Consider the following 24,027-nt stretch of genomic DNA (forward strand, 5'->3'; position numbering starts at 1 on the left):
CCGTGGCAGCACAAGGGCGAGCTGATGCTCAGCACAGACGAGCGGCTCTGGGCTGGTTTGTTTAGGAGGCACCAGCTTGATTCGCTGGAGCTGATTATTAAATCAACGGTGTGGGAAGCTTTTCTATCAGTGGAATATCATGGATTAAACACATTACATTTTTGGTTGTTGTCATCAGGGTGGCGACTTACACAAGAGGATCAGTGTCACCGGAAAATTGTCTTTGGAAAAATCAAAAAACAAAAATAAACAACTTTCAGTTTCAGTCTGATTTCTAATGGGGAAAGTCACAGTTCTTGCTTTTGTGTTTCGTTTCTATAAAATTGTTTTATCTCCAATCCTAAAATGATATTTTAAGAAGTAGAGAGTGAGAACATGAAGCCTATGTTGACTCGTGTCAAAATGTTATTTGAAAGGAAAAAAAACTTTAATTCTGAATTCAAAGTCACATTTTTGAGAGTGAAGTGGGACTTTTAGGGGGGGCGGAAACGTTTCTGACTGTATTTTCTGTTTCTTCATCGGTTTAATCACATGCATTTTCACTCCTCTTCTGTGGAAACTGACAATTGCCAGCCTTACGAGCTTGTTTTCTTCATTAGTTCAAGTTTCGTTTGATGCGGAAAATGATAAAATGCTTTTAAATCCCCCAGAACCACAGGCCACCGAAGACTGTGATTTACTTTCCTCTGGCCAACTACAAAAAGAGAAAAACAAAGTTTCATTTCATCGGAGAAACTCCAGAGAGCTTGTCAAAGCAGCTCTGGAGAACATTCTGGATTTTTAATTTACACTTCAATAAAACACAAAAAAGTGGCAAATGTTTTGCCTTCAAAAGATAACATGAACAATTAAACAAACCATGACATTGCAATGTTACTTTTAAGACCCTCTTTTAATGGAAAATGTGGGTTTTGGGTTGTTGTTGTTTTTTTGCGTTCCTTCAGTTTGATGTTTGATGGTTTGACTGCGAGAAGGATGTTGAAGCGAAGTGTGACACTAGAGGTCTGTTCTCACATTCATCTGTTGAAAGTGGAAAGTCTCTGTGGTCGTCTTACTTCTCCGTTTAAGGCGAATACCTACGGGGGTTATTTGTGAAATCGCTTATGGAGCCAAGCTTAGCCAACCTACAAGTGTGATGTGGAAATTTTCAAGTTGCCAGTGCACAAAAGCTGAGAAATTACAGTCGGAAATGAACCCTATGTGCATATTCATAGTTTTGTTTATTGATGGGATAAAAGAAAACATTTGATTTATTGTTGCATCATTTTAAAATAAGTCTGGAGGGATCTGCGTTTTACGTTCTCCATCTCTTCTGCTGTGGGTCTCAGGTGGAGATCAGCCTCCAGAGCAGCTTCCAGCCAGGTATGAAGCTGGAGGTGGCCAATAAGAGCAGCCCCGACACCTACTGGGTGGCCACCATCATCACCACCTGCGGCCAGCTGCTGCTGCTGCGCTTCAGCGGCTACGGCGAGGACCGCAAGGCCGACTTCTGGTGCGATGTCATGACCGCCGAGCTGCACCCAGTGGGCTGGTGTGCCCAGAACAACAAGACCCTGATGCCCCCTGAAGGTAGGAAGAAACTCTGTGAGACCTCCCTCAGCAAACCGGGGCACAGGCAGTTGAGCTGCGTGCGCTCGCCAATAAATCCAACGGCTGGTGATCAGAAAGTCGTTGTTGATCCCACTGACAGGGGGGTTGTGAGTGGTCCTCGCTTCTGTTTGTTGTGTATGAATCCAACACGATGATCTGTGGATCCTCTGATGACGGTGATGGAAGAAGTGTATTTCGGCTGCTGCGGGTTCCAGCGCGGCGGCGGCTGCCTGCCCCTGAATAGTGGAACCGGTCGACTTTCAGAGAATTGCAGCCCAACACACAAAGAAGCACTCTTATTATGATTTACTATGTAACATTGTAGGATTCTGCGGTTTCCTGAGCAACAGAGAGCACAAGAGACTAATCGTCTGAGGAGCTGTACACCCTCAGCCTGAGGGAGTATCAAGGCGTCATGGTCGGGGGCGTCGAGTGTTACTACCACCGTCTGGATTGGAGGGTTACAGTTTATCAACCTAAAAACGCACTATCAGAACATTTATGGAATGTTTTGGGGTTGTTTTTTTTTTCAATATTTTGTGACATTAATCAAGATATTTATCTGTTGCATAATCAAAGACCAAAAAAAATATTGTAGCCGTTAGAAGCAGCAAGACAAATTAACTCATGGAGCACAATTTAAATTAAAGTCCACAAGGAAAAATGCACCAGAAAGAGTGAAAGCAAGCGTTGCAGAATAAAAACTTTAGAATCAATCAATAACACAGAGATTAAAACCCCCCAAAATATTCAGTAGATTTAAAAACAGTGTTTAAAAAGAGAGGTTTTTAGCTTGGATTCAAAGGTAATTCAACTCTCTAGTAGCACAGAAGTTTGAAGCAGCTTTTCCACATTCAGTTTTCTCTGGAAATAGACGGAAATCCTGAACCAGGCAAGCAAAGAGGATCCTGGACCAAACTAACTGGGATTTCCTGTCTGTAGAAGGATTTATGGACGAGCCACCAGATTCTGAAGTGGATTCTCTGCTGGGTTTTTATTTAGCTGTCTGCTTCCTGGGTATTCTTAGTAATGAGCTCAACAATCTACCTTTTATCAAATAACGTTTTCATTAAGTGGAATAGCAGGTTTTTCCTCAGAGTGCTTTGATTGTCAGGAGCTGCCATTTATCAGAGTGACACATCACGCCCTCGCCGCCACTTTCAGCCAGGCTGAATGAGGGAGCGCTGCACTTGATCTTAGGCAAATACGTCTCAAACAGCCGTGCCTCGTAGTCGTTGAAGCTTTAAGAGACATTTCTACCTGCAGCCGCCCTCTTACCCTCACATCCATGACTCACCCTCCCCACTCTCATTCAGACCAGTTATTTTTCTCCGCACTTCCCACTTGATGGATGGCGTGCGCTGCTGTTGTTGTGGAGATGACCTGGATATAATTCCACCCGACTCGGGCGTTCTCATCCTCTCCCCGGCACCAGGTGCTCTCAGCAACTTCCTCCTTTTTCCTCTGAAATATCTCAGGCTGACAAGGTGATTAATCTCGGTGGATTATCTATCACGGAGCAAATTAAAACTGCAGTCAAGGGGCTTTTTCTACGACTATCACATGATTTTATTCGAACTCACACCGGCCAGGAGTTTGAATTAACTCAGACGAGCATTGTGGTGTTAATGAACGTGTCTTTTCTTTGTTCTTCATCTCCACTCCACTGCAAATTATCATTCCTTTGCTGCCTCAAACTGTTTTCTGCATTTATTCTGCAGCGCCTTCATGAACTGCCGAGTACCAGCGGATTTCTGTAGCACAATTATCAGCTGGGTTCACGGAAGAAATCTTTAAAGTCGTGTTTTCAAGCTCAGGAATATTCCTTCATTAAAAAAAAGAAAAAAACAGAAGGGCATCTTCTTGTCTCCTCACAGTGCGGACAGCATCGACCGGGTTTGAAACACCGGTGTGCGTGCGTGTGTGTTTGTACAGTCGGAGAAAAAGTATGACGAGACCACACAGGCCACACAGCACTCTTTTGTCAGAAACATATTTACGTGAGCATTAATGCTGCAGACAACAGCGCTCGTCGACTGAATCGGTTGTATTTTCTCCTGTAAGTCAAAAAGTGCTTTTATTCTGAAAGTGAGGAGTCTTGCATTTCCAACCTTTTCTCCTCTCATTAGTTGTGATGGACAGCTGACGTTGCTGCGTCTCTACTGATGCAAACTGAAGCTCTAACAGTGTAATCGAAGGTGGAAGAGAAAAGTGTTGCTTTATTTCAGGGTTTTGCATCATATTCATGTGTGTGTGTGTGTGTGTGTGTGTGTGCGTGCGTGCGTGGCTGCTTAGTTAGCTGGAATATGAAGAGAGTGTGTGTTGATGCGTGCACACACCTGAGTCACAGCTACCTGTTTTATTTGTTTCCTCTGTGTTTGTGTTTTGTCTCTCAGATAACAATTACCTAAGAAAAGGTAAGCGGCTCTGACAGTGCTCCTGACTAACTGCCTGGCTCACTAGCGGCTAACATCAAATCAATAACTTTAGGCCTCAGGGCAGCAGCATGCACCATGTGCTTCCTCCTCCTCCTCCTCCTCCTCCTCCTCTTCCTCCTTCCACCTCTTCACAGGAAGTGACTTCACAGCTCATGCCTTGCTGCTTTCTTGCATGTAACTCCTTTATAGCTGAGTGTCTTAGCAGAGTGATAACACACACGCGCACGCACACACACACACACACACACAGATACTTGCTGCTGCCTGTGCCTGCTCCAGTAAGGTGTGCTCATGTGATAAGTAGTGTGAAGCGCGGCAGTGAAATGTGAGAAATGTGATGACTTGATAAAAAAAGCCAACTGTCATCTGTATCAAAAGAAAACATCCACCAGTTGAGCAACGACGCGTCAGAAATTAGAGAGCTGCCGAGTGGCCGATAAAACAAAACTGTGTTGCCTAAAAGCCTATAACACATTTTCAAGTGACTGTTGAATTCTTCCTCTTTTTTCCTCAAGTCTGATATCAGTGTGGCGGAGCCAATAATATCGGCTCATATTGACTTATGTCAGGTTGGAGCTTTGTGACTTTTTTGCTGTATTTATAGATTTTTTACATCATAAACTCACTGACCTGTGTTGTTGTTGTGTTGTATAAAACTGTGCAACTGTACAACAGCATTTACTTTTATGTCCGTTTCTACTTGTCTTAGTTTAAAAAGTGTCTCAACTGACTTTTAGAGTTGTGTTCGCGCTCACGTTTCAGCTACTTCAGTACCTCTTTATTCTGTAGTAACAAAAGAAATTCCAAACTTTTGATTTAACATGCAAACACGGCTGAACGGCGACACTGGTTGCAGGTAAAGTGCCAGTGACTCCAGCTAGCGGCAGGCGGGCTGCTACTACCGCTAGCTGACGTCACTGCAGGAGAAATTAGCGTTGAGGCTAACTCGATATCCATAGCCACGCGTGTGCATTTCACCAGGTGCAAGTTAGGTTTATGCTATTTTTGATTTACTGTTACTTCTCTCTGCTGTGCTCCCGCTCTCAGTGTGCTGACAGTCACAGTCAGCGTGCTGCGTTCAGGTACTGGTTGATTTGAGTGAGCTGCTACTCAGTGTCAGCAGTGTGATTCGGTCTATAGACTTGAAAGTAGAAAGTTTGGTGCCCAAACTTTCCTACCTTCCTCCTCCCCCACACTCCCTCCCAGCCATCAGACAACCTGGAAATACATGTGATACAATGAACACACGTTGAAACACGTGTCAGAGTTGCATCCTACCTATCACTCTCGCGTGAGAGAGCCATTGAACGGAATGTTTCTAGGTTTTTTTCTTGGCTCACATCCTATTGTCTGGTCTGTGTCCTTTCACGCATCAAATGAACAAGAGTACGATGGGCACCAGGGTTCGTTTGAAACGGCTAATGTGTGAAAGGGCTGTAAAATATAAATATGATACAATCTTTTAAATGAAATTTTTCCCCTCTTTGTTCACTTCTTGAAACATATTTGATATTGAACAGGATATTAAACTGCATTTCTACAAGTTTAATCCTTTTCACTCATCCAGAGAGGGAAAATATAGCATTTCTTGATGGCATACGAAGGAAAGAAGCTCTATCAGACCCTCGGTCTTTTCCTGTGTGTGTGTGTGTGTGTGTGTGTGTGTGTGTGTGTGTGTGTGTGTGTGTGTGTGTGTAAGCATGTGTGCACCTGCATGTGAGGACGAACACAAATCCATTCATGTAAAGAGCCTTTTTTTAGGCTGCATCACAAGTTTGGTCATGTGGTAAGGAAGCTGCTCGCTGAACAGATCCCAACAGAGATCATTTGCATAATGAATTCACCACACTGCTTCCTGCCTGAGACTGCTGGAGATGACGCTGGCTGATAGAGCCGTCGTCGGCTGTGTGTGTGTGCGTGTGCGTGTGTGTGTGTGTGTGCGCGTGTGTGTGTGTGTGTGTGTGTGTGTAGTCAAGTTTGCTGTTTGAAGAATCAGCTTGATGATAGCGAGAAATAATCAAAGAGCTGCATCAGTGTGGGTGTGACTCCCAAACCTTGAAACATTTCACCGAGTGAGCCCACAAAGCATATTGATCCGTTCATCCTGGTTACTGACTCTTTTGTACAATCACGTATTCATCCTGCCCGCTGCCACCACACCCTCACCGCACAGTCGGCTTATTCAAATGACTGCTGCATTTTCAGCACAGCACATATTTGTCGGCCAACTTCCTGATAAGTTTGGAAAAGTGATCAGTCGACTTTTGTTCAACTCCTTCACCTGCTGCAATCCAATGCTAATGTGTGACTATAGAAAAAACTCTGTGTGTTTGTCATTTTTTTGTTTTGATCCTGATCTACACACACACACACACACACACACACACACACACACACACACACACACACACGACTTCACAAGTGCACTCATTTTTTTCAGCACCAGAAATACTTTCCCAGCTGCAGTAACCGCAGGAAGTCCTGTGAATGTCAATACTGTCATCAAGCACGTAGAAAGATGTAGAGAAATTAATTACAGCGGGAAATAAAGTTGTAACAAAAGGAGGTGTTTATGAATATTCAGCCAATATAGCATCAGCTATCAGGCGCAAGTCAAGGTGCGAGTCAAATAGAGTTGATAATTGTTATTGTTTTCTCTTTATTATTTGGTAAATCTTTTGCACAATCATGTATTCGTTCTGCCGAAAGGCACAGGCTGATTGATCCTGCTAGCTCATGTGGCTGGAGCCTGGTCTGTGCCAGTCAAACAGAAGAAGAGCCAGTATGATGGGAGAATAACCAGTGCAGAGCAAAGATCTGAGATGGCGTGATGTTAGTTTGGCTACGAACAGTCAGCCAGCAGCAGAATACGACTCTCAAAGCCAGCTCCTCACATGTTGGCTGTTATTCTGAGGGCAGTATCACCGCCCTGGATCAGGCTTGATCCGAGAACAAGAGGATCAATAACTAAAAGGTGTAGTTTCCTGGTTAACCCCTTGAGTTTCCTCATTCCGGGCGAGCAATTGAGGCATCGATTACTCAGGCCTAGCCCTAATCTTTACTGTATGTGCTGGTCCCTAATGGCTCTTTAGCACTTACCACAAATGCATCACCGAGGTAATTCATATTTACACAAATTGCTCTAATATCCCCCGATCTTTCATGAGCGGGGCTATAAAAATGTCAGCGGCGCGGCGTAAATAAGGCCTGTCTGCTGCACTCGTGCTCGCGGCCTCGTCGGAGAGCCTGTCAGTTGAAATGGGAGGAGGTAATGGTTTGAGATGACTTCCACCCTCGTGCTGCTCATCTCCACGCAGGCAAGTGGAGGAGACGCAGGGCAAATCAGGCCTAATTTGCTCCCATTAGCTCTGATTAGAATCTGTTGCACTGCTGCGATGGCGGGAAGGAAAAAAAAACAAAAAAACAACAACAACAACACAGAGCCGATTTTTCTTCTTTAATTATGACATTGATTATCCAAAGTAAAGCTTTTAAATGAGCCTGGTGCTCAGAGACGGAGCTTGTTTACAGAGGAGAGGAGCTGGAGGAATATGCAAATATTCATACTTCTTTATTCATATTTGTTTGCTTTTATGCTGGATATTTGCAGCAAAGCTTCAGAGCAGCCGGAGCCTCTGGGAGGAGAGAAGGGGGTGGGGAGGGGGGTTTGCTGCGGGAGGGTGTCGGGGGCTAGTGGGGGAGGATGTTGAAGATCTCCTCCCTCAAGGTTAATTATGCACTTATTGTTATGTGAAAGTCAGTCCTCTATGTGTCTGCTGCCTTTAGCATGGAAATGAAGAAAAATGGATAATTATTTACACACAAAGAACTACTGTATAATGAAAAGGAGGGGGGGGGGTGAGGAGGGGGGCGCCAGCAGAGGGGGAGAGGAGAGGGAGAGCATGTTTTAGCTTCTGCAGCTACTGTTTGGCTCTATATGGCTTCATGACTAATCTGGACAGGATCTGTAAAAATAGTTTATCTATTTCTGCACACTCGCGATCAACACATGCTTGTGTGTGTGTGTGTGTGTGCGTGCGTGCGTGTGTGTGTGTGTGTGCGCGTGTGCGTGTGTGTGCGTGTGTGTGTGTTGCGAGGAAAGAAAACAGTCTCACAGGAAAAAACACTATTATTAAATGGGCATACAGCCTTAGTCTGTGTGGCCCAGACGAACGCTGTCGCAGGGAAACGCTGGCTCCCTCTGGCATATTGATTTGTTTGCCAGAAAATTCCATGGTTGTTTATTTGATTCAAGCAGGACTTCTGGAGTCCATGAGAGGATTTATTGATTTGGTCTCATAAGTCAATTATGTATTTACAATCTGGAGCAGCCCCGCGGAGCTAACTGAGCCATATTTATTAAGAAGAATCTGATTGGAAAACAGATTATATTAACAATAAGCACAAATAAAGCTTCAAAGAATGACTCAGATGATGCAGGTTTTAAATCTGAAGAGCGATTCGGCCTTCAGTTGGAAGTGGAGGAGAATGAGATGAGCTTGCGTTGCATTCTGAGGCGTTTTGTGTTTTGTGTGTGTGTGTGTGTGTGTGTGCCGAGTGGGAAGTTTGGGATCCACTGTTTCTGCTTGTCCTAAAAACAAACAACAACAACTGAAAACACACACACACACACACACACACACACACACACACACACACACACACACCTTCTCACTCTTTGTCATTACATAACACATTTTAGCTGTCCGGTAAACAAATGCCGCTCCAAAAAAAGTAGAAGTACAGATCATCTCGGTTTATTTAAGTTGAAGCGTTGGGGGGAAAAAACAGGAAGTTAATAGAGAAGCTGAAGAGGACGTTAGGGTACGAGTTTTAGCGAGTTGAAGTATTTAAAGCAGTGAAGGCAGTTGAAATATGCAGATGTGGTGTTTTTACTGAAGGGAGCTCCAGGGTTGGGTGGTATTTTACACCTTCGACAAATTTACTGTAGACCGTTCTGGTTTTGGTGGTAAATGCCAGTGTTTCCTAAACTTTCTAGTCCCCTGTATTAAAAGGCATCCGTTCTTGTTCGTGCTCACTGAAGAAACTGCTTAAAAATAGATTTATTTGATGTACTTGATTTTTTTTTTTTTAAGTTTTAAGTCAAAACACAAAACATACAAATGCCGTGATGAACGTGAACATTGAGCAACACAGCTTGTCCAAGCACACATTTGAGAGTAACACACGTGTGTGCTCACGATAGAAAACCGCTTGTCAACAGGACAAAAGACACCCTCGATGACCACACTAAAGATAGCACCAACAAAAGAACAGCTCAATAAAACCTCAAAAAATGTAGTAAAAAAAACAAAACAAAACAAAAAGGTAGGGGGAAAAAAACTCGTCTAACATGATAAATATAGCAAAGAAAAGCTTGACAAAGATGTTAAAAGGGAGAAAATGAGCCTTGACAGCTGAATCTTGTGTGAGTTTGTGGAATTTCACCGCCACGGCAGCTTGATGCTAACCGCCGCTGCAGGGAATGTCACTTCTCTTTGCATGTTGTTGTCATTCTATGACTCATTTGGCAACATCTCAGAGACTCCGACAAGTGTCCGAGTTTGTGGAGGTTTTTAGTGCTGACTAACGGGGCTGATATCAGGAGTCCAAATGAAAAGCTGAGGCAGCAGATGAATGCGGGACTTATATAACCCTGTTGCACCGTGTGAAGCAGGAAACAGACACAAACCACAAGGCCGTATGCAAATAAGCTGAAACCTGGCTTTTTAGTGATGATGTGGGGAGACAAATCTGGTCACCTCCTCAGGAAGCTGCAGAACCGGAGGTTCAGTTCATGTCCACGGATGAAGTCAAGTCAAGTCAGTTTTATTTATATAGCGCCAAATCTCAACAAAAGTTCTGTCATGACACTTTACAGGTAGAGCAGGTCCATCACCTCACCCCTTCAATGAATCTACACCCAACAATTCTCCATCAGCAGCACGTCCTGCAACAGTGGCGACGAAAACCTTCCTTTTAACAGGCAGGAACGTGGAGCGGATCCAGGATCAGTGGGGACGGCCTTCTGCTTTGACCAGTTGGGGGGAAAGAGAGCAGGAGAGCGGGGCAGAGACAAAGACAGAGAATGGAGGAAGACAGATATGCGGAAGGAAAGAGAGGGACAGAGATAAAGAGAGAGAGAAAGGGAAGAGACTGATGGACAGATGGGGACGTGAGCAGGTGGAGCTACGGGTGGCAGCTTGAGCCTCTTCAGGTCTGCAGCCTCCTCCAGCAGCACCGGGATCTGGGATGAGGGGAGAAGAAGACAAGTTAGTAACACGTATGAGTATGATTTATGTATGACAAATATAGGAGGACAGAGAGGAGTAGAGAGAAGCCCAGTGCATCATGGGAGATCCCCCAGCAGTCTGAGCCTACAGCAGCATATCTAAGGGCCAGCCTAAGCAGTCCAACTAGAAGCCTGATCAAAAAGGAAGGTCTTAAGTCTGCTCTTAAAGGTCGAGAGGGTGTCTGCATCCCGGAATGAAACTGGGAGACGGTTCCACAGGAGGGGAGCCTGACAGCTGAAGGCTCTGGCTCCCATTCTACTGTTAGAGACTCTAGGAACCAGCAGGAACCCCGCATCCTGGGAGCGAAGGGTTCTGGCTGGGTAATAGGGTACTAGGAGCTCTGTCAGGGATGAAGGAGCCTGACTGTTGAGGACTTTGATGGTAGAAGGAGAATTTTGAATTCTATTCTGAATTTAACAGGGAGCCATGCAGAGAAGCCAGTACAGGAGAGACATGGTCTCTTCGACTAGTTCTAGGCAACACGCGGGCAGCAGCGTTCTGGACCAGCTGGAGAGTCTTTAGGGACCTACTGGTGCAGCCTGATAGGAGGGAGGTGCAGTAATCCAGCCTGGAAGTGACAAAGGCAGGGACTAGTTTTTCTGCATCCTTTTGAGACAGGATGTGTCTGATCTTAGCGATGTTTCGTAAGTGAAAGAAAGCAGTCCTAGAAATTTGCTTAATGTGGGCATTAAAGGACAGATCCTGATCGAAGAGAACTCCTCGGTTCCCTACGGTCATGCTGGGGGCCAAGGTGATGCCTTCCAGGGTCCCTGTCTCATTAGATAGGGTGTCTCTATCGGAGAACCGGGACTTCTGGTTCTGATTGTGTGATTTAAAAACAAACAAACAATAAAAAAGAAACCTTTTAATCCTGATGGGTTTATGTTGTTGAAGACGCAGATCCTCCTTTTATTTGCTTTGAGAGCTGCGCTTCACAGCGTTCACGTCTCCTTTTGATTTTTTTGACACGAGGGGAAAGACGTTAAAACATGTTAGCACCTGTTTTAGCCACAATGTCATCACAGTGCTCATCGGTTTCATATTTATCAGGAAAGTCCCAAGCAGGATTTGCTTTTAGTCTCTCAACTGGTCTTCTCTTCTTTTCTTTTCTTTTCTAAATTGGTTTTGGTTTTTCTCTTCTGCTTCTTCTTCTTCTTCTTCTTCTTCTTTTTCTGTTTAAATTCAAGATTAAGTGATCAAAAAGTCACAACTGTGACACAAAAACGCCCCGTTTGGAGAAAAACCAGCTGCAACGACATCGTGGAAAAGTCCTTTTTCGAGGATGGAAAGTATAAATGATCAGATTAAAAAAGTAAAAACAGTAAAAAGACATTTAACTACGACTTTTTTGTTTTAGGACTTTTTCATCTCATAATTTCAACCTTCCATCTCACAGTCATAATTTGTTTGTTTTTTTAATCTCATAATCCTGAATCTCCAATCTCACACCTTTAATTTTAAATCTCAAGGTTATGACTTTGATTTTTGGTTCTCTTTCTTTCCCTCGTTCGTGCCTCGGATCAGTTCCATCGCCCGCGTTCTTAAAGGTGGCGTCTGACCCGGGGAACCTCAATCTCAACGCGTTTACGGCTGGCAGAGGAAGTTACGAATAACCGTCTGATATTCTGAGCTTCTAGTTTCTGTCCCTGACCCTGATCTCATACCAGTGCACTTAAATAACCATTATTCACATGAACGCTCGGAGACATCCGCTGGCGAATTATTTCACGTCTTCAGTTTCGATTCGAAAATTCTCCTTGAAACGCCGCATCGGTAGAATCGCAGTGTTTGCCCGTGTGTGCCTGCTCAGCAGCGGTAAATCACAGCACTGTTGTCACTGCGTCTGTCCGTCTTTTAATCTCAGCGTCACTTTGTTTTTGTTTGTTTTGTTTGTTTTGTCTCTTTGCAGCCATCAAGGAGAAATACAGCGACTGGACAGAGTTCCTCATCCAGGACCTGACGGGCTCCAGGACGGCGCCGGCCAACCTGCTGGAGGGGGTGAGTTCAACACGTTTCACCGGGTCACAGCAACTTCTCCGGCGTCTTGGGTTGGTTGGGACGACTCTTCCCAGAATGCATTCCCGACTAAACTCAGCCAGTAACCTGGGCAGCTGAAATCGTGAGAATGATCAGATAAGGCACGGATGTAGGAAGCCGGGTCTCCTCACCGTCGCGTGATGTACGGCCGTATTCCCCGACCCTCGTTTACTGCAAGAAACAAAGATTACAAAGAAACGTGATGCCTTTTTCCAGTCCGTTAGATTTTTTTATTTATATGTTCAGACGTGTGTGTGATTGTCTGTTAATTTGTTACATCAAAAATGAGTAAACGTTGTCGTGTTTACGAAAGGAAAGCCAGCAAAACCGGATCAGATATCAAAGAACCTCCTTCAAGCCCGTCTGTTCTTGTTCTCAGTCAAATAAAACAACTGTTTGACTTCTTGCTGCAGCTCTGTGGAAAAGTTTACTTTTGTGTGCGTGCGTGTGTGTAACACAAGTGTTAAGCTCATTACTCAAAAAAATGCGATTTAATATTCATTAACTATGTCAAAAGTACTATTTATTTTAATTTATTACTGCCTGCAAATAAGTGATGCATTACGCTTCATACTTTGTTTTCTGGTCACCCCCAACATCTTCCTCCTCTGGGTGGAGGAATCTCACACTCAACTCTCTGATACTCGGCCCCCTGAACCTTGGTCTTCAGTGGGGTGTGTTTCCACGAGTGTTCCTGGAATATTCCCCCAGAACGCCCCCCCCCCCCCCCCCCAAAAAAAATGAAGTAAAAGATTCTGCATGTGCCGCAAAATGTGTTTGTTTACTCAAGTGACCTGGGGACTCCGGATCAGTACCTTGGTGCGAGGACCACTGGAGGAGGAGATGATGTGATCAGTGATAGCAGGATATCTCAAAAACTAATGGAGGGATTTTGATGAAATTTGGAGGAAAGATGGGTCGTGTTACAAGGAACGAGTGATTCAATTTTGGAGGCGTTCTGGATCAGTCACTAGATCCCGCATCACCAAGACCGGCAGGATTTTACTGTTAGCCTCAGGCCTTTTACTTGCTGTAAAAGAAAAGATCTTGACTTAAAATCTTTGCAGATTTGCAAGTGTTTTTATTTTTTGTTTTTTTTTCCCAGAGCTTAGTCGGATTCACGGAAGGCCTTCCAAGCTGTGGTGCGGTGAATCTAAAAAGATAAACAAAACCTTGTTTTGTGTGCTCTTGTGTCACACACACCTGTTTTTACGTGTGCATGTTTCACTCTCTGGGGCCACGTTTGGTGTGCGAGAGGCAAATGAAATTAACTTTTTCATTACAGCTTGTCAGGCGGGAGCAAGCACTGAGAGCTTCTGGTTTCGATGCTGGCAGGTGTCTGAGGTCGATGGAACCGGTGATTTTTAGCTTTCGAACGGCTTGGATTTCAGGAGATTCCTGAATAAAGTCTGTCTCCCTTTCAGCCTCTGAGGGGTAAAAACACGGTGGATCTGATCCTCGACGGTTCGGTTCTAGAGCTTCGGGACATCTCCGATCCTTTCCTCTACTGGCCCGTCCGTGTCATCTGTAACGTCGGAGGGCGGCTGCGTCTACGCTACGCCGGCCTCTCTGAAGACCACAAGCCTCAGGATATGTGGCTGTTCTACCTGGATGTTAGGCTCCGCCCCCTCGGCTGGGCCCTGGAGAACCATCTCACCTTGGAACCGCCCATAGGTGAGAATCTAGTCCCGTCAACTCACACTGTCTTATTTACCATCTTGTTTTAAATGGAAGGTCCAACTGGAGGACTGGTTAGATGTATGCTAACACTTCCCATCGACTACCATTCATTGTGCTAAGCTAGCTAGCATGAGTCTTTCCTCTTTGGCCCGGGGGAGAATGGAGGATAATCATATTTCCTAAAAAAGTTGCAGTGTTCTTTGAATGCAGCTCTGATACAAAGTTTGATCGTAAGAAAAGTCTCTTCTTCTCTTGAATCCTCAGAGCTCAGGCCCCTGAAGAGCGCCCCCGACTGGCAGAAAGCTCTTGAGGATGCCCGACTCGATGGACAGAAGAATCCTCTGCCGCTGGAGGTGTTCAAGGTGAGTCGGTGTGCTTCGTGAAACTCTGACAACAAACAATTTAATTTACTGACCATTTTCACGTAGAATCATTGGCAGCAAAACAGACAAAAATATGAAATGTCAATTTATGAAGTAATCTTTCAGTGAATACTAATATTAACGCATCACCAAACTACTGGAGATGAAGGCTGAACTGGAGTTTAAAAGAGTTCTCTACTTCATATCAATCAATGATTACCCATAATGCTGAGTGAGAAAATCATTATTTTTATCGTCTGAAACAAAACAAAACAAAAAACTAATTCAAAAAAGTTGTAACGTGGTGGAACAAACAGAGTTGTTTAATCCCAGGAAAAGTAAAATTAAAAAATTAAGCAGGTTTCTCAGTCAAACATGCAAAAACTAACATTTATTCTGGCGTTTTCTTGTGTGTTTCTTCCTGATAATCAGCAGCCTGAGATTGCCGACCTTTTATTAGAGGAGTAACATTCATTTATCACATGGCCACCCAGCAGGGTTTACATGACCCACATTGTGTGGTGTGTGTGTGTGTGTGCGTGTGTGTGTGTGTGTGCGTGTGTGCGTGCGTGTGTGTGTGTGTGTGTGTGCACCAAAAATGGAGCACATCTGTCTGATCGTTGTGACTTCACTGTGTCAGGACCACGTGGACCTGCCCAAGCACTCCTTCACGATGGGGATGAAGTTGGAGATGGTTTCTCCGTGGGAGCAGCTGCAGATCTGCCCCGTCTCTGTCACCAAGGTGGGACACGCACGTTTAAAACGTGAATCAAGCTGACCTCCAATCCATAATAATCCAAAGATTATTGTTGAGCTGCCTACATTAGCATGGCCATGCTAAGCCGTATCGCTGCCACGTTGTTGTTTTTTTGTTTTTCCCCCCTCAACTATGACACGTCTGAGAGAACCTGTACGAACAGAGGCAGCAGTCAGTTTGTGACCGACCAACACTGAATGTTGCTGGTTCTTTTGTGCACCGGTTCACTACTCGGATGTCTCCAGTGGATCTTAGCATGCACGCACATCCTCGACACTCCCCGGCTGAGTGGTCACAGCGGGACATCAACCCCTTTTTTTAAGCTTATTCATGTCCGAACGATGTCAAACAAAAAGCAACCACAACAAAAAAGACAGTCAAAGGCAACAAAGCAAGTATGCCAGTGACAGTTGGTAGTACTTTATCTCTTTGTTAAAACTTTAAACCTTCAGCTTTTTCTCTGTCTCCTTACTACATTTTTTGATTTTCAAATTGTGTTTAATTTTTTTTCTATTTTTTTTAATATTAAAGATATAAATCTATCTTGTTGACAAACATGAAGCCTGAAATATGAAGGGTTGCTGTCAAAATTCACCATTCACTCCGTTTTAGTAAAATCACAAATGAATATTTTGTGCCAGAATAGTTAACGTTATTATCATTATTATTTCTTTTTTCCATGGATGAGAACGCTGGGCTTCCGTGTATTCTCTACATACCATTAGCGACAGTGGTTGTATGAGTAACTTAGAAGACTTCTCGAATGGTAAATTACTGCAACAATTAAGTCCATAATTTACAGAAAACGTGAGGAGACAAGTTCCTTGTTAGATTTCAGTCACAGCCGCATTTTGATTGCTTTGCCTGCTCCATCCTGAAAGAAATCAGTTCAACGTTGATTTTCTCACTCTTCCCTCTCCTCAGGTCTTCAATGATGTCTACTTCCAGGTCACTCAGGATGACCTGAGTGTTGACGCTAAACCCAAGTCCGTGGTGTGTCACACTGACTCGACGGGCATATTACCCATCCAGTGGTGTTTGAAGAACGGCGTGGGCCTGGAGCGGCCCTGGGGGTACGAGGGCCAGGACTTTGACTGGGCGGACTACCTGAAGAAGACTGGGACTGAAGCGGCCCCTGACGCCTGCTTCGCTGATGTAAGCTAGACCTGACAACCGAGACGTTCCAGGTGGAGCTCAAGGTTTTCTCCTCTGGAAAAGAGGGGAGGAGTACGGCCCACAGGTGGCGTTGATGTACCTGTGAGCTGTTTTTTTTGCTAACTGTCAATAATCTGAAAAGAATAAGAACTGCTTTTCATTTACACTTGAAGCATCTTTCAGGCAAGAGTGTTGCCGTTGAAATCTGTAACCCTTACAAATTGCTTTGCCCGTGAAACGCTATCTTCAGCCGCGGAACATCAGCAATTACTGGTTAGCTTCAAACCGGTGCCAGCTGCACCGTCAGAAACAGCCCCATGTTGGCAAAACATCCCCAAATTCCCAGCTCGCTAGCATGTCTCCTGAAGAGGCTAAACATGATAATTCATATCAGAATTAATTTCCCGAGAAACCTGACCTAATCGAGCTCGCCCTCTCCACCAGTAGAGACAACAACCGTTAACTTGCCTCTCTGCTACCGTTAGCTTGCTCAACCCTGTGTTTTTCTGTTCGCTGTGATTATGAACATCAAAAGGATGTATTATTTCGTGTAATTTTAAACCGAGGTCTTCGTCTTTGTCTTCGTCATCCTCCGCTTCATCCGGTGGGTCCGGGTCGCGGGGGCAGCAGTCTCAGCAAGGAAGCCCAGACTGCCCTCTCCCCAGCCACTTCAACCAGCTCTTCTGGGAGGATCCCGAGGCGTTCCCAGGCCAGCCGAGAGATATAATCCCTCCACCGTGTCCTGGGTCGGCCCCGAGGCCTCCTCCCAGTTGGACATGCCTGGAAAACCTCCAGAGGGAGGCGCCCAGGAGGCATCCTCACCAGATGCCCGAACCACCTCAACTGGCTCCTCTCGACATGGAGGAGCAGCGGTTCTACTCTGAGTCCCTCCTGAATGACTGAGCTTCTCACCCTATCTCTAAGGGAGAGCCCAGCCACCCTGCGGAGGAAACTCATTTCGGCCGCTTGTATTCGCGATCTTGTTCTTTCGGTCATTACCCAAAGCTCATGACCATAGGTGAGGATTAGAACGTAGATTGACCGGTAAATCGAGAGCCTCGCCTTTTGGCTAAGCTCCCTCTTCACCACAACAGACTGGTTTAGCAACCGCAAGACTGCGGATGCCGCCCCAATCCGCCTGTCAATCTCCCGCTCCATCTTACCCTCACTCGTGAACAAGACCCCGAGATACTTAAACTCCTCCACCTGAGGTAAGACCTCCCCCCCGACCCGGAGTGGGCAAACCACCCTTTTCCGGCTGAGGACCATGGCCTCAGACTTGGAGGTGCTGATTCTCATCCCAGCCGCTTCACATTCGGCTGCAAACTGTCCCAGCAAGAGCTGGAGGTCGTGGCCCGATGGCGCTAAGAGGACTACGTCATCCGCAAACAGCAAAGACGACATCCTCCCGCCACCAAACTCAACCCCCTCCACCACCCGGCTGCGCCTAGAAATTCTGTCCATAAAAGTTATTAACAGAACCGGTGACAAAGGGCAGCCTTGGCGGAGTCCAACCCTCACTGGGAACAAGTCCGACTTACTACCGGCCACACGGACCAGACTCTCACTCCTCCGGTAGAATGACCGAATGGCCCTTTGTAAAGGGCCATCCACCCCGTACTCCCGGAGTACCCCCCACAGTATGCTCCTGGGAACACGGTCGTAAGCCTTCTCCAAGTCCACAAAGCACATGTGGACTGGTTGGGCAAACTCCCATGCCCCCTCCAGCACCCTAGCGAGGGTGAAGAGCTGATCCATGGTTCCACGGCCAGGACGAAAACCACACTGCTCCTCCTCAATCTGAGGTTCGACTATCGCCCTGACCCTCCTCTCCAGTACCCTGGCGTAGACCTTACCAGGGAGGCTGAGAAGTGTGATCCCCCGATAGTTGGAACACACCCTCTGGTCCCCTTTCTTAAAGACGGGGACCACCACCCCGGTCTGCCACTCCAAAGGCACTTCCCCCGATGTCCACGCAATGTGGCAGAGATGTGTCAGCCAAGACAGCCCCACTACATCCAGAGCCTTGAGATACCCAGGGCAGATCTCATCCACCCCCGGGGCTCTGCCACCGCGGAGTTGTTTAACTGCCTCGGCGACTTCTGCCGCGGAGATTGGACGACCCCCCCCAAGCACTCCCCAGACTCTGTCTCCTCCACGGAGTACGTGCTGGTGGGATTGAGGAGTTCCTCAAAGTATTCCTTCCACCGCCCAATTATCTCCCCAGTTGACGTCAGCAGCCTCCCACCCCCACTGTAAACAGTGTGGGCAAGTTGCCGCCTTCCCCCCCTGAGGCGACGGACAGTTTGCCAGAACCTCTTTGGAGCCGACCGATAGTCGTTCTCCATGGCCTCACCGAACTCTTCCCACGCCCGAGTTTTTGCTTTGGCGACCGCCACAGCTGCACACCGTTTGGCCTGCCGGTACCGGTCAGCTGTCTCTGGAGACCCACAGGCCAGCCATGCCCTGTAAGCCTCCTTCTTCAGCCTGACGGCTCCCCTCACCTCTGGTGTCCACCAGCGGGTTCGAGGATTACCCCCGCGGCCGGCCCCAGCAGCCTTGCGGCCACAGCTCACAGCAGCCGCCTCGACAATGGCAGAGCGGAACATGGCCCATTCGGACTCAATGTCCCCCACTATCCCCGTGATGTGATCAAAGCTCTGCCAGAGGTGGGAGTTAAAGATCGTTCTGACTGGTTCTTCTGCCAGGCGTTCCCAACAAACCCTCACTACTCGTTTGGGCCTGCCAGGTCTGCGCGGCATCTTCCCCTGCCATCTGATCCAACTCACCACCAGGTGGTGATCAGTTGACAGCTCAGCTCCTCTCTTCACCCGAGTGTCCAGAACATGCGGTCGCAGGTCAAATGATACGACTATAAAATCGATCATAGACCTGCGACCTAGGGTGTCCTGGTGCCACGTGCACCGGTGGGCATCCTTATGCTCGAACATGGTGTTCGTTATGGCCAAACTGCGACTTGCACAGAAGTCCAATAACTGAACACCACTCGGGTTCAGGTCGGGCCTGCCGTTCCTCCCAATCACACCTCTCTAGGTCATGCTGTCGTTGCCCACGTGAGCGTTGAAGTCTCCCATTAGGACAATGGAGTCCCCAGCCGGGGCACCATCCAGTACCCTTCCCAGGGACTCCAAAAAGGGTGGGTACTCTGAACTAGTGTTCGGCGCATATGCGCAGACCACAGTCAGGACCCGTTCCCCGACCCGAAGGCGCAGAGAAGCAACCCTTTCGTCCACGGGGGTAAACCCCAACGTACAGGCAGAGAGTCGAGGGGCAACCAAAAAGCCCACCCTTGCCCTCCGCCTCTCACCCGGAGCAACTCCAGCAAAAGAGAAAGTCCAACCCCTCTCAAGGATTCGGGTTCCAGACCCAGAGCTATGTGTCGAGGTGAGGCCGACTATATCTAGCCGGTAACGCTCAACCTCTTCCACCAGCTCCAGCTCCTTCCCCACCAGAGAGGTAACGTTCCATGTCCCAAAAGCCAGCTTCCAGGTTCAGACAGCCGAGGCACCCGCCCGAAACTGCCACCCAAACCACATTGCACCGGACCCCTCCGGTTCCCCCGATGAGTGGTGAGTCCAAGGGAGGACGTGCCTGTGTCTCCTCTTCGGGCTGGGCCCGGCCGGGTCCCACGGACCAAGGCCCGGCCACCAGGCGCTCGCCTTCGAGGTGGGGCCCCGGTGCCCCTCCGGGAACCGAGGTTCCATAGTTAATTAGAACTTAAATTAAAGATAATTGCAACCAGAGAAGAGTCCCATGTTTTTTGTTTTGTTTTGTTTTTTATTGAATGTGGGACCTGGAATCTCTGTGCTGCATTTCCTTGATTTTTGTTGGGTAGAATATTTGAGCTGTCAAATCCAAGCTGACTCTGAAAACTCTGAGTCATGCACAGCCCTAAATTCATGGCACAACAGGAGATGCCTCAAAATGGTATCGTAAAGTCTGACACAGTTTAATGAACCTGCACACACACACGTACACACACACACACACACACACACACACACACACTCATTACGGGCCTGGGAGGGAAACTCCGAGTTGAATCAGCAGTAAAGATTTGTTATCTGAGCAGAGCGTTGGGTTATCTCAGGTTAGGTTAACGTCCTAAATCTAAACTAACTCTCTCTCTCTCTCTCTCTCTCTCTCTCTCTCTCTCTCTCTCTCTCTCTCTCTCTCTCTTTGGCTGTGTGTGTGTTTGTGTGCTCGTGTTCGTTTGTGTGTGCGTGCGTGTGTGTGTGTGTGTGTGTGTGTGTGTTTTTAGACGTGGCAGAACAGAGGCTTTGCCAAGGACATGTGGCTAGAGATGGTGAACCCTCGCCGGCCAGCGGAGCTGTGTGTGGCTCAGATCACACAGGTCAGGGGACGCCTGCTGTGGCTCAGACTTGAAGGTATAAATGTGTGTGTGTGTATTAAGTATCAAAGAACTCCTGTTTTTTTTGTGCCGACTCTTTGCTCACCGCCCGTCACACCTGTCTCCAGGTGTGGCGAAGCCAATGTCGGAGTGTATCGTGGATGCTGAGTCCATGGACATCTTCCCAGTGGGGTGGTGCGAGGCCAACCGTTACCCTCTGACCCCTCCGCTCAAACCTGCCTGTAAGTACACACACACACACACACCTCAGCATACGTACACAACATATTTTCACGGGGTGTGACAGGTGTTTATTTACCTTTCCACAGCCCAGAAGCAGAAGAAGATCGCGGTGGTCCAACCAGAGAAACAGTAAGAAACGCACATCGATAGCAACACGGAGAAGCAGCTGGTTTACAGACGTGTGATGGGTTTCAGGAGTGGAGAGAAATTATGGAAGAAGGCAAAATGCACAAATCATGTGATCTTGTTTGATACAACAGCGCACTTGGTTTGTTTGGGTTTTTTTGTTGGGATCAGACTTCTGCATTTGGACGCTCGATTCATCCGATGAGAAGCTGATGAACTCAAGCCAGAAACAAAAATTAGAGTTCAAAACCTGAGAACTCCGTTTCTGCTCTGACTGTCAGCTGCAAGATGGTGTTGTTGTCGTCGTCGTTGTTTTTTGTCACATTTTGAACAAAACACCTGACGTTGCAGTTTGAGAATTCTGTTTACTGATTCCAAGCAACAGATTCACATTTCCAACGTTGTAACCATGACAACAAAGAGTCATTCAAGCACAAGGGAGTAGTGATTTCAACCGCAGCTGCAGTGCTTTGTTTTGTTTTCCTGACCAAAACCTCAAACTCAGCCCTCACACGTCATCACACATCTTCAGTTATGACGACAGGTTCACTTTATGTTCGAGGGAAACTTTGAGCCAACGCACCAGAGACGGGTGGAACACGCAGGGTGATGTTTTGAAGTGAACGTCCACAAGGAAGAAAATCAGAGCCATCATGTGAAATCTTATTTATTTTTGAAAAGTAGAGATGCCCCAAAAAAAAAGGAACCTAAATTGAAACTAAATTTTTTTCCTCTCAGAATATAAAATAAGAATTCTGCCTTAATTCTAACGGTCTGGATTGGGGGGTGGTCCAAGTTTTTAAATAAGTCCGGTCCAAGTACATGAGGCATATTTATTTGTAAAAGATGCACTAAAGATTTTCTGTCAATATAAATTAAGTACTGCAATGGTCAGAGCTTCAGGAGAGTCCAAGAGTTCTGACGTGACTTTGACTGATGCATATTTACTGGGCCTTCTGTCCCTGGTGTCTTGACAGCGCCATACAAGCCTCTCAGACGGGTTCAAAAAAATGACACATGGAAAAAGAAAGGAAACTGAGATACCGGCCGCGTTAGCAGGAAAACAGCTTCATTTGTAGCACTTCGCCTTCAACCTGTGAAACGAAAACTGCGAGGCTTTTCTGCTCAGCTCCCCCTCGCCGTCGCTGCTCATCCACTCATAGAAACAGTGGCTTCTTGGAGGAGAAATGGTTTTCCTGTGGCGCTGGTTGGCTTTGTTGACAAATGACAAGTTGGGAGTAGAAGAGGTGATGGTGGGGGACTTTGTCATTCCTCACCGCCACGGAAAAAAATCCTCTCATCCGTGCCGCTCGCCACTCGGCCTGCCTCTGAGTCTCTCCGGTTGATCAGTTTGATCATTCGGTTGCTCTGCTGTTTCCTGCTGGATAATTTCATTGATTAGTTTGATGGGATTGGCTTGTCTTTTCCTGCAGGTTGGCTCCATCCCAGCCAGTGGAGACACCTCCCAGCAGCCACTGCCATCCGGTCGCCATGGATCCAGGTGAGGAAAGCCGCAAACACGGGATTTATCTCCAGAAATTAATGCTAATGAGAGGGTGTGACGAGCGAGGAGGGAAACCCTCCTGCACCGCTGCAGTGGTGCTGCAGCTCAGCAATAAAAGAGTGAGTGTGTTGCATGTGATGGTAGTAAAACACTTTTATTTACCATCAAGGCTTCGTTTGATGGCCATCAAGCGTCTGAAGCTCAACGTAAATCCATCACTTATTAGATCGTCTGGGTGTACGCGGTCTCAAGCTGCGTGTTCTTCCATAAACCAGTCCTCAACGAGCCTCTCCGCGCAGCTGTGTGGGCGGAGCTTCAGGGCCGAGAGTCTGACACCTGAGTGCAACCTGCAGAGACGAGGCGGACGTGAGTCAGGGAAAAGGGTCTGCTTTAGAAAACACACAAAAACCCGTCGTGGAAGAACCGAGATCCACGGATGCTGTCGTTGTGCTGTGCTGTCCAGAGAAAATAGAGATTGTGAAGCGTGAATCGCAAATAAAGGCACAGAAAAAAGGGACCGCCTCAGAGCCCAGAGTGAGCGGCCCACTTTGTTTTAGACCTGCAGCTTGAAACGTGCAAGAAAGAGAACTCAAATTTTGCACGCTCTCAGTTAGAATCAAATCATATCATTTTTTCTACAAGCTCTAACTCAATATTTCGTTAAATTATTTTTCTCTGCATGCTTGTATCTGATATCTACTTTTAATAAACAGCAAATCAACCTAAACTTCCTAAAAAAAAGAAAGGAGAAGACAAGAAAGTTGAGACCTTGCGACCGGTTGGAGGGAACTTTACTGAGATTGGAAGAAGGTTTGTTTGTCCGAGTTTGTTGTGATGTTTTCTTGCAAGTCTGTTTTTTGCTGATTGCTGTCGACACTGCGAGGGGAAAAAAAAAACATTAAAACAGAGTGACAGGAATAATCTGTCCCCCACTTCTGAAGATCTGACAGCTTAGTCAACACATCGACCCACTGTGACACATTTCCTGCCACCAGAAGCTTTTATTAGTTTGTTTTCTCTCGCTCTTCTTACTTTTCAGACCTTCAAAATAAAAGCAGAAACGCATTATAATGAGTTGTTTTGTCAGAGCAGGGTTAGAGTCTTATTCTGAAAAAATAAAAGTTAATAAAGTAATCCGCTATCCCGAAGGAGTGACTTGATTTCTCTGGTGCACATTAAACCCTCTGGTTTCGAGGCCTGAATGACATCACGTGTCCATAAATTAATCATTCGTTAATAAAAAATAAAAAAGACTTTATTTGTCATCTAAAATTTTACTAGAAACTAAAGTGCTTGTGCAAACCACATCATCAGACATGCAAACGTCTGCACGCCTCACTGCAGCAGGGAAGCCACGATTGACTCTGCTGGGAGGCGACAAAATTAAGCGATAATTCATCTGAAGTGCGTGTAGGGGTAGAAAAAAACAAACAATTTTCTTCAGATTAATTGTATTACAACTGTTACGCT

The 24,027-nt window shown here is 46.4% G+C and overlaps 1 protein-coding gene across 4 annotated transcripts in view; it reads left to right on the plus strand.

The window, feature by feature from the left end:
• Positions 1-24,027, plus strand: part of sfmbt2 (Scm like with four mbt domains 2) — a 44,693-nt gene that overhangs the window by 14,620 nt on the left and 6,046 nt on the right. For 3 of the 4 annotated variants that reach the window (XM_086201736.1, XM_086201735.1, XM_086201737.1), the window contains exons 4-14: positions 1,329-1,569; positions 3,987-4,007; positions 12,231-12,319; positions 13,783-14,032; positions 14,303-14,400; positions 15,041-15,142; positions 16,082-16,312; positions 20,595-20,721; positions 20,813-20,926; positions 21,014-21,056; positions 22,487-22,554. In XM_086201736.1, the coding sequence (XP_086057862.1) occupies positions 1,329-1,569; positions 3,987-4,007; positions 12,231-12,319; positions 13,783-14,032; positions 14,303-14,400; positions 15,041-15,142; positions 16,082-16,312; positions 20,595-20,721; positions 20,813-20,926; positions 21,014-21,056; positions 22,487-22,554 (1,384 nt within the window). The remainder of the gene's footprint in view (positions 1-1,328; positions 1,570-3,986; positions 4,008-12,230; positions 12,320-13,782; positions 14,033-14,302; positions 14,401-15,040; positions 15,143-16,081; positions 16,313-20,594; positions 20,722-20,812; positions 20,927-21,013; positions 21,057-22,486; positions 22,555-24,027) is intronic. The other variant, XM_086201738.1, reaches the window with a different exon arrangement.

Source organism: Aulostomus chinensis, chromosome 4 (genome assembly GCF_037954235.1).
Source record: "Aulostomus chinensis isolate RoL2024-O1b breed Wild chromosome 4, RoL_Achi_v1.0, whole genome shotgun sequence".
In the NCBI taxonomy this organism is placed as follows: domain Eukaryota; kingdom Metazoa; phylum Chordata; class Actinopteri; order Syngnathiformes; family Aulostomidae; genus Aulostomus; species Aulostomus chinensis.